This window comes from Erinaceus europaeus, chromosome 5 (assembly GCF_950295315.1).
Source record: "Erinaceus europaeus chromosome 5, mEriEur2.1, whole genome shotgun sequence".
Lineage (NCBI taxonomy): Eukaryota > Metazoa > Chordata > Mammalia > Eulipotyphla > Erinaceidae > Erinaceus > Erinaceus europaeus.
This window is the reverse complement of record NC_080166.1, coordinates 46,430,138-46,441,085: the sequence shown is the minus strand read 5'-3', so window position 1 is coordinate 46,441,085 and position 10,948 is coordinate 46,430,138. Positions and strand designations below refer to the sequence as shown.

General features: G+C 37.3%; 1 protein-coding gene across 2 annotated transcripts in view; it reads right to left on the bottom strand.

Annotated features, from left to right (window-relative positions):
• Window positions 1-834: 834 nt before the first annotated feature.
• TRIM23 (tripartite motif containing 23) overlaps window positions 835-10,948 on the bottom strand; it is a 41,764-nt gene continuing 31,650 nt past the window's right edge. For both annotated transcript variants that reach the window (XM_060191275.1, XM_007523484.2), the window contains 3 exons: window positions 10,111-10,221; window positions 5,582-5,706; window positions 835-3,165 (listed from right to left, as the gene is read on the bottom strand). In XM_060191275.1, the coding sequence (XP_060047258.1) occupies window positions 2,986-3,165; window positions 5,582-5,706; window positions 10,111-10,221 (416 nt within the window). In that variant the 3' untranslated portion in view covers window positions 835-2,985. The remainder of the gene's footprint in view (window positions 3,166-5,581; window positions 5,707-10,110; window positions 10,222-10,948) is intronic.

Genomic DNA, 10,948 nt, shown 5'->3' with positions numbered 1-10,948 from the left:
TTTTTAAAAAGAGCAAAAATTACACCTCTCTATATGTATGACACTTACTATACCCACTGCCAAAGTTCTAGTGTCATCTCACTGGGAACATAACATTTAAATACCGGTTTCAGAAAGTGGCTTGGAAATTTTAATTGTAGCCTATAAACTAGGAGAAAGGAGGATTTTTTCTTTTTTTATGTAACATGGATACTTATTACTTTGCAGAAATGGTAATGAATATAGCTGTACTTTTTCTTTTTTTAAAAAAGTTTTTTATATTTACTTGTTTTCCCTTTTGTTACTCTTTGTTGTTGTAGTTATTATTGTTGTTGTTATTGATGTTGTCTTTCTCTCCCCCGTCTTCCCCTCCTCTCTTCATTTCTCTCTGTCCTATCCAACAACGACAACATCAGTAACAACAACAACTACAACAATAAAAACAAGGGAAAAAAGGGAATATTAAAAAAAAATAGCTCTCATTCTTAAATTTGACATTTCCCATGGAGACTAGCACAATACAAATTTATGGATTTATGGTTAGTGAAAATAATACAACCACAAAAGCTGGGGAAAAAAGTTCTTGGGGAAAAAATCATGCAACAGGTCAGGGAGACAGTTTGGTTAGATCATCCACTTGCCTTCCTGAAGATCCAGAAGCTGCAGGTTGCAGGTTTAACACTCCCCTTCCCATGTCTTATTAAAAAAAAAAAACATACACACACACACACGGTGACTGGCTAGAGCTCTGGGTTGTACAGGGCTTGAATTCAGTCTCTGGTAGCACATGTGTCAGAATGTTCTGGCCCTCTCTCATGTTAACAAATCTTAAAAAAAAGAAATCACACACACACATTGTAATTATATCCTTGTAATTAGGGCAAAGCAAGTTTAATTTTCAAATTGTAAATTTGCTAAGAATGTGAATTACAAAGTCTTGACGAAATTGGTAAAATAAACTTAATGCAAGGGAAGTGAGTTTATATGTTAGTGTTAGAACTTTTTTCTTTCTATTTAGTAGAGAAAACAGTTCAAAGGTTCACAGGCAAATGTAACATTTTTTTCAGTTATTGCAATCAGTCAAATGTTAAATAATTTAATTCAGAAGTATTATTTATACAAACTACACTGTAACAGCATGACCTTTCATTTGAAAAATAAAGGACAAGATATATTTACTTATTTACACATTGCCCATAACACTGATGGGAATTTTAATGTTTTATTCTCTAAAAGTTTTGTTTTTAAACAAACAAAAATACATTTGAAGAGAATGAACCAAAACAGTGCCACCTAAAAGTCACAGCTTACCAGAAATCAGTGTCCTCAGAGCATTTCAACTAATAAAGCTTAGGTCTCAAGTTCTCCCTAAATTATAAAGAGCACTGAAGAAAGTCAGAAAATTCAATCTAACTGTGTTATAATACAATATATTATACAACCATAATGGAGTACCCTTAAAATAAAAAAAAACAGTAAAGAGCACAAAATTTTTAAACTTTTATTCACAACACTCCATAATAAATGTGATGTAAACATTTATAAACTTTTCCATCCTTAGACACAATCTCCCTCTTAAGTTTTCAAGGCCTTATTACAAAAAGCCTTGATAATATTTTTACTATCAAGATAAAATACACTATTTTTTGGAAAACATTTTAAAGTAATTGATATGAATAAGCATTCTTGACTGCTGAAATGGTTTCTCTTTAGGTAAAGGCAGTTTTCTACTTAGATCTGTATCATCTTATGTAAAGCCAACCCTGCTTTTGCATATTAGTACATTTTACCTCTGGTCATTCCCACTAAGAATGCTATATTAATGTGCAAAGTAATGACTGAGTCTTTAAATATGTTGAAAAAGACAAGGACCAACTTAGAGCTCTGACCTAGGAAAATACACTCAGGTTCAAACATGGAAATCAGTCTTCCACAAATGAAGATCAACTAGAACATACCTTTCATAGCTCTATTAATTGTTCTTCCATGTAGTGTTAGCCTGACAATCAGGACTAGTTAGGTAACATTTCATTTCAGACTCACTTCAATTTTATAAAAAATGGTTTAGAAGAAAGTCTAATAAAACACTGTATAAAATATTCTCTACAGCTTATAGTCCTTAACATCATAGGCATTATACTGTTATACTGAATGTAAAAGTAATCAAAGATTCAGTGTGGCTTCTATCTCAATATGTCATTGCCATTTCTGCTACTATTTAAATACTTCTCAAACTCACTAGAAAGGCAAGTGAAAGAGTAAGCTATGCTTCACTTGCTTCACACAAAGATTCCATTAGGCACTCAGAAGGCTGTAATTTTTTTTTAATCGAATGAATTTTCACTTATGCTTTCTATTTCCCAATCTATGAGTCACATATAAGCTGAAAAGCTTAAATAACAAATGTACAGTTAGAAAAATGTATATTGGGGTCAAGGGACAGATAGATCACTGGGTAGGTAGTGTGGATGCCCTGCCATACACATGGCCCAGATTTGAGCCCCAGCACCACACAGGAGTGACACAGCACCAAGGGAAGCCCTCTATCTCTCTCTCTTACAAAAAGCAGGCAGGACAATGAAATGACACAGTTGAGGTCCCAGCTACAGACACACACACACACACACACAACTGAATACTCAAGAAGCCTCTATGAATCCAACTTAAATGGATATATATATACACCACAATTTTTTTTTTCCTTTTAAGAAATATTTGTTAATGAAAAAGACCAGAGAATCTCCCTGGCATATACAATGCAGGGGATCAAACTCAGGACCTCATGCATGCAAGTCTTCTGTAAGCACTGCACCACTTCCTGGGCCACTAGAATTATTTTTAAAGCAATATTACACTGAATTCCCAATCCAAACTTTCATTTATATACACTTCCTATTAATGGATTAACTATTTTTTAGATGTAGAGTCTTTTTTTTTTTACAACATAATATGTGCAATATAGTGCTTAACCACAAAACTTTAAGCAATTATTAACAACAATTAAGATCAAGCCACATCTAATACTCCAGCAGCCACAAGTTGCCGTGAGAGCCAATCTAACCCTTCATACAGTCCCATACCACTTCGAGCATCACAGCCCTGAATATACCAGCTACGGCCACAGCAAAGCTTATGGAGACTGAGAAGTTCAGTAATTTCTTCTACTGACAGAGCTCCAGAAACATCCTGAAAGATAGATACACACCAGATTATTTTTTTCAGTCCACCAAAATTATTTTTTCTAATTACTATTTAGACAGTAGTCTGGTGATAATGTTCTCAGAAAAACCTAAAGTGAAAACCTAGATTAACCTTTCATTATTCAGATTAATAAGAACTTTAAAAAATGGAGTTTTGATTCAAATAATTTCTTTGTAATGTATACTTTTAATAGCCTTACAATGAAATTAATGAAGGTTATATAGTCTGAATGAAACTGCCTAAGTCATTATAAAACATCAACTTAAATTAACACACATATAATAAAAATGGCATGTATATATGGTTTAAATACTGAAGTGTTCACTAAACTGCCACTCTAAAAGGACTGAATATGCCTACTTCCCAGAAGCCTATTCATGGGAATAGGCCTATTCATGGGAATAGTGGAATGTTATTCATGGGAATAGGCCTATTCCCATGAATAACATTCCACTATTCCCATGAATAACAATCTCTATTTTTCTATTACATTTCCATGCAGTATATACGATAGAACCATACTCTAGGGGCCAGGTGGTGGTGCACCTAGTTGAGTGCACATGTTCCAGTGCACAAGGATCCAGGTGTGAACCCCCAGCCCCACCTGCAAGGGAAAAGCTTTGCCAGTGGTGAAGCAGGGCTGCAGGTGTCTCTCTGTCTCTCTCCCTCTCTATCATCCTCTTAACCTCTTGATTTTTGGCTGTCTCTATCCAATAAATAAATAATTAAAAAATAAAAAAAGAAACATACTCTATAGTTTTGTTTTTTACCAAACACCCACCTTGAAGATAAATATTTCGTATTACTTTTAGCATCTGAATTTAATTTCACTGTGTGGGTGCAACAAAAAGTTTTACCAGTCCTATACTGTACAATTATAATAATAAAATTGTGTATTTGTGTACTATTACAAATACACACGTAAAACCATATGTGTTTTTACATTTCATTTGCAAAAATTATCTGAAGAATAACCTTGGAATATTTGTATGTAGTCCACATTTTTTTTAACATTTATTTAATTATTCCCTTTTGTTGCCCTTGTTTTTTATTGTTGTAGTTATTATTCTTGTCATCGTCATTGGATAAAACAGAAATGGAGAAAGGAGGGGAAGACAGAGAGGGGGAGAGAAAGATAGATACCTGGAGACCTGCTTCACCGCTTGTGAAGCGACACCTCTGCAGGTGGGGAGCCGGGGCCTAGAACCAGATCCTTACGCAGGTCCTTGCGCTTTGCGCCACCTGCGCTTAACCCACTGTGCTACCACCCGACTCCCTGTAGTCCACATTTTTAAAGCAGAACTTCAGGGTAAAGAATATGTGCCTCTAAAAGTTTGGCAAGTACTGCCAATTGCCTTCCAAGAAAATATCTGTTTAAAACCACACTGGCAGCATACGTGAATCTGAGGATCAGCAAACATTTGCAAAGCCTTTAGTATCATGACAGGTAGAAAATACTTCTGCATTTTATTATTTGCATGTCCTTAGTCATAATTAAAGTGAAATGCATGAACTCTACACAGGGATCCTTCTGCTGGTCCTTGTGCTTTGCTCCACCAGCGCTTAACCCGCTGTGCTACCGCCTGACTCCCTTCTTTTTTATTTTTTTAAAAAACTTTTGATAATGAGAAAGACGGGAGAGAGAAAGACCCAGGCATCACTCTAGCACATGTGGTGCTGGGGACTGAACCCAGGACCTCATGCTTTATCGATAATCCAGTGTTTTATCCACTGTGTGATCTCCTGGACTATCTACAATCTAGGAACTTTTAGCTACTCCTTGTCCTTCATTCTCTCTTCAGTTCCCAAATTCTAACAACACTAGCTCAGTCTGCCTTCACATGCCTATTCCTCTGCTTCACAATCTTGTTAATTTTTCTCACTTAAATCACTGCAGCAACATACTATATAATTCTGTCTCTAGTTCTTTGCCCCTGGTCCAGTCTACTACCTATCCCTAAGGTAAGAGTCTCTTAATACTAATATGATCTTACTACCAACCAACACAAGAACCTTCTCTGCCTTCAATATTCTTTCCTGACTCAGTCTTATTTCTAATTTCCGTTCAAATTCTACTCTTTACAAATCTTACAAGATGCCACCTTTAGAATCCCTCAGTCAATACTCATCATAATTTCACATTATCAAAGTTACCACTCTTATTTGCATTAGAATTGTGTGTGCATGCAAAGTAATTTATATATTTATATACATATTAGAGTGTCTGGTAAACATCAAAAATCTTATTTCTCTTTATTTACTCCAAAATATCAAGCACAAAACTTTCCACACAGCAGAACTTCATAAATATCCACTGAACTTATTTTTTTATTCTTTCCAACTACTTAGGATATGAAATGCACAGAACTACTAAATGTGTTTTGAAATATAAATGCATTACCTGTTTGTTAGCAAAAATCAGGAGCAAAGCATCTCGAAGTTCTTTTTCCGTCAACAATTTTGCAAGTTCACTGTGTGCTTCACTAACTCTGTCTCTATGACTGCTATCCACAACGAATACAACAGCTACAGAAAAACGGAAACATAACAAAGTGGTTTAATTAGTCACTTGTTAAATTTCACTTTGATTCACTCATGAATGGTTATAGCTAGCCTGTCACCAGTATTTTACAGAAAGGTTGCCTATAAGAATACACAGCACTAATTTTCAAGAAATTCACATTCCTCCTTCGCTTTCATTTCTCAATCTATAATAGAGATTACATTTCCTCTGCTAAACACAAATTTCTTATTTATTTATATTTATTTATTCCCTTTTGTTGCCCTTGTTTTATTGTTGTAGTTACTGATGTTGTTACTGGTGTCGTTGTGGTTGGACAGAGAGAAATGGAGAGACGAGGGGAAGACAGAAAGGGGGAGAGGAAGATAGACACCTGCAGACCTGCTTCACCCCTTGTGAAGTGACCTCCCTACAGGTGAGGAGCTGGGGGCTTGAACTGGGATCCTTGCTCCGGTCCTTGAGCGTTGCGCCAACTATGCTTAACCCGCTGCGCTACTGCCTGACTCCCCTAAACACAAATTTCTATGAGCAACATTTCTTAATTTTTTAATGACACTTGTTGAATGATAGCTGCTATTCCTATCAAAAAACCTTTTAAAAATAAACAAGTCATTATTTTTCTCTCTCCAAAGTATTCTATTTAGGAGCCAAGTGGTGGTGTACCTGGTTGAATTCACATGTTAAAATTCACAAGGACCCATGTTCAAGCCCCCAATCCCCACCTTCAGGGGGAAAGCTTCACATGTAGTGAAGCAGGGCTGCAGGTGTCTCTCTCCCTCTCTATCTCCCTCTTCCTCTAAATTCCTATTCTTTATCCAATACATTTAAAAAAAAAAAACCAACATTCTATCTAGATTCCCACACACTGTGCATAGACTATACTCCAAATACACAGCAGAAACTTCATAATATGTACTAAAGATTCAGTGAAATAGCCCACTTGTGTAGTGTGGTGTGCTTTGTCATGTGCAAGACCTAGGTTCAAATTTGCCCCAGCTACACTGGGTTGCTATGGTCTCTCACTTTCTCTGTCACACACACACACACACACACACACACACACACACACACACACACACACACACACACAGAGTCTACTAAATAGATTCTATTTTGAAATCTTATAGCTATGCTACTGTTGTTAAATACCTTCAGATTTTTAATACTTTCCCAAGTAAAAAACTTCATTTTCCCCCACTAATCACTGGTGTATACTAAATTCAATATTAATGATCTCAAAATAAAAACAAGTGATATCTTGTCTAGGTGAAACGATGACATGAAATAAGTGATATAAACATAATTTCACCATTATTTACAAAAGACAAGGTGTAAAAAGGTCCCAGATGTGAATATATGCTGATGGAATATCTACAATATAATACAGTTTGGTCAATACCAAACCACTGTAAGTTCTTATGCAGATCACAATTATGAGTGAACAGAACGGAATGTGCTGCTGAGAAATGACAATAGGACACATGTTGAAAGGAAGTAAATAAAGCAGCAGGAACACTATTCTACACCATAATAATAGTCAGTGTTTATATCAACTTCAACAATATACTTTTTAAAAAATTTCTTTATTGAGGAATTAATGTTTTACATTTGACAGTAAACAGAATAGTTTGTATGTGCATAACATTTCTCAGTTTTCCATATAGCAATACAACCCCCGCTAGGTCCTCTGTCATCCTTTTTGGATCTGTATTCTCCTCCCCACCCACCCCAGAGTCTTTTACTTTGGTGCAATATGCCAATTCCAGTTCAGGTTCTACTTGTGTTTTCTCTTCTGATCTTGTTTTTCAACTTCTGCCTGAGAGTGAGATCATCTCACATTCATCCTTCTGTTTCTGACTTATTTCACTTAACATGAATTTTTCAAGGTCCATCCAAGATCGGCTGAAAACAGTGAAGTCACCATTTTTAATAGCTGAGTAGTATTCCACTGTGTATATAGACCACAACTTGCTCAGCCACTCATCTGTTGTTGGACACCTGGGTTGCTTCCAGGTTTTGGCTATTACAAATTGTGCTGCCAAGAACATATGTGTACACAGATCTTTTTGGATGGGTGTGTTGGGTTCCTTAGGATATATTCCCAGGAGAGGAACTGCAGGATCATTGGGTAGGTCCATTTCTGACCTACTGAGAGTTCTCCAGACTGCTTACCATAGAGGTTAGACCAATTCAAATTCCCACCAGCAGTGAAGCAGGCTTCCTTTGATCCCACAATATCTCCAGCATTTGCTGCTGTTACCTTTTCTGATGTATGACATTCTCACAGGAGTGAGGTGGTATCTCATTGTTGTTTTTATTTGCATTTCTCTGACAATCAAAGACTTGGAGCTTTTTTTCATGTGTTTCTCAGCTTTTTGGATCTCTTCTGTGGTGAATATTCTGTCCATGTCCTCTCCCCATTTTTGGATGGGGTCATTTGTTGTCTTGTTGTGGAGTTTGGCAAGCTCTTTATATATATTAGTTATCAGCCTCTTGTCTGATGTATGGCATGTAAAGATCTCCCATTCTGTGAGGGGTCTCTTGGTTTGGGTAGTGGTTTCTTTTGCTGTGCAGAAGCTTTTTAATTTGATGTAGTCCCATAGGTTTATGCTTGTCTTAGTCTTCTTTGTAATTGGATTCCTTTCATTGAAGATGTCTTTAAATCAACAGTATACTTTTAACAGCTGGGAGCAGCATGAGGTAAACTGTCTTTTTTTATTCTTTCGATGCCTTCTGGGTTATCAGTGGGGCTCAGTGCTGGTACTATGAATCCACTGCTCCTGGTAGCTATTTTTTCCATTTTTTTCCCCCATAGGATAGGACAGACAGAAATTGAGAGAGGAGGGGAAGATAGAGAAGGGGAGAGAAAGATACCTACAGACCTGCTTCACCGCTTATGAAGTGACCTCCCTGCAGGTGGGGAGCTGGGGGTGCAACCAGGATCCTGGTGCAGGTCCTTGCACTTCGTACTATGTTTGCTTATTAACCCAGTGTGCTATCACCCAGCCCCCAAATTGTCTATTTATATAAGTATGACTTTCTGCTATAATTATAGTTTCTCAAGAAGTAAAAGAAACACATACCCTAGTCCTTCCACCATCTCTTTTTAATAATGTGGAGACTGGGTATCAGTATTCAAAGGTATAAACAGCCTGTCAAAAATTGATAATGACTTTTATTGAATCTTTTAAATATCACAACTAGGTTTGAGGAATCATCCTATACTTTGCTGTCGGTGCAGTTGGACAACTTAGATCTTATTCATCAACCTGATGAATTGTTTCTTTTTCAGAAACATTACCTACCAAGCAAAAATGTCCAGATACACTTGTTTATTAACTAATGTAGCTTTTCCCTCAAGAATTTGCTCATTTGAGTTTGAGATACTGTCTCTGATCTCATTCAGATTCTGTGTTTTTCCCCAAGAAAAATTAGATTTCACAAGAACCATTTCCTGCATAACAAAGTGATGGGCACATGACCCACACAAACATCATATTGTAAATGAAGTCCAGTATCACACTCTTCATCATGGTCTTCACATGACTCCAGATAATGCCAGCAATATCCTTTCTTTCTTTCTTTCTTTCTTCCTTCTCTCCTTTTTTTTTTTTTAATATTTATTTTATTTATTCCCTTTGTTGCCCTTGTTGTTTTATTGTTGTAGTTATTATTGTTGTTGTCGTTGTTGGATAGGACAGAGAGAAATGGAGAGAGGAGGGGAAGACAGAGAGGAGGATAGAAAGATAGACACCTGCAGACCTGCTTCACCGCCTGTGAAGCGACTCCCCTGCAGGTGGGGAGCCGGGGTTCGAACCGGGATCCTTATGCCGGTCATTGCGCTTTGCGCCACCTGCGCTTAACCCGCTGCGCTACAGCCCGACTCCCCTTTCCTTTTTTTTTTTTTTATTTGCCTCCAGGGTTATCACTGGAGCTCAGTGCCTGCTCTATGAATTCACTGCTCCTGCAGGCCATTTTTTCCATTTTTGTTGCCCTTGTTATTGTTGCCACTGCAATTGTTGTTGGATAGGACAGAGAGAAATCGAGAGAGGAGGGGAAGACAGAGAGTGGACTTGCTTTACCGCCCGTGAAGCGACCCCCCTGCAGGTGGGGAGCCAGGGGCTTGAACTGGGATCCTTATGCCGGTCCTTGCGCTTCACGCCATGTGCACTTAACCTGCTGTGCTATTGCCCAGCCCCCTCTATTCCTATATCTACAATATTTGTCAGTCCAGAGCATCTCCTTTCTGAGGAGACTGAGCCTGACATTGAAGTGACTGAATTCCTTCTGCAGAGTGCCTCTGGGGCCTTACACAGTATTAAGTTAATACCTATTACCTTTACTACTTAAATCAGGATACTGAAAACATCTAAAAGACTTGAAAAATTAATGTTACTTTTTTATTTTACCTTGGGTATTAAGGTAGTAATGTTTCCACAATGGTCTTAATTTGTGTTTTCCACCTACGTCCCAAATAGTAAACTTCAGATTTTTATATTCTACAGTTTCCACATTAAAACCTGTTTTTAGGAAAAAAAAAGTTATTTCAATACTGATCTTATATTCACAATGCATGACAAAGCACCCATTTATTAAATCTGACTTAAAAATTATTTTCACACAGCAACATACACTGCTGCCCAACCAATTCTTTACTTTTTTTGTTGTTGTTGTTTAAACCAGAGCACTGCTCAGCTCTGGTTCATGGTGGTATGGGGATTGATTGAACCTGGGACTTCGGAGCCTCAGGTATGAAAGCTTGTTTTCATAACCGTTATGCTATCTACCCCTGCCTCCCAACTAATTCTTAATAAACAAATGAGTAATTCACTCCCTTAATAACGATTAGCCTCCAAACCTCCACCAATATATCCTTCAGATCTTGAAGCCCAAATACTTACCAGCTCTGCACCACTACTATCCCCTTGCCAGTAAACTTCAGTAATGGCTACCAAATCTTCATTCCTCCCACCTGTTCCACTAGTGTTTTTTCCCTTCGTACTATCCCACTATCTGCATTGCAAGCCCACAGCCTTTGAATCTTGCATTTTGTCTGAAATGCTGACGACAATCAGAAAAGTGCTGATTCTCCATTTTTAGCTAGCACAAAGTAAGACCAAAAGAGCTCAACTTAAGCTGGGGTTTGTCTATAAAAAGTCTTATAAGAAAAAAAGCAGCCAGGAAGTACCTTAGTGAATAAGACACTAGACTTTCATGCATGGGGTCCCTAGTTCAATCTCTGGCATT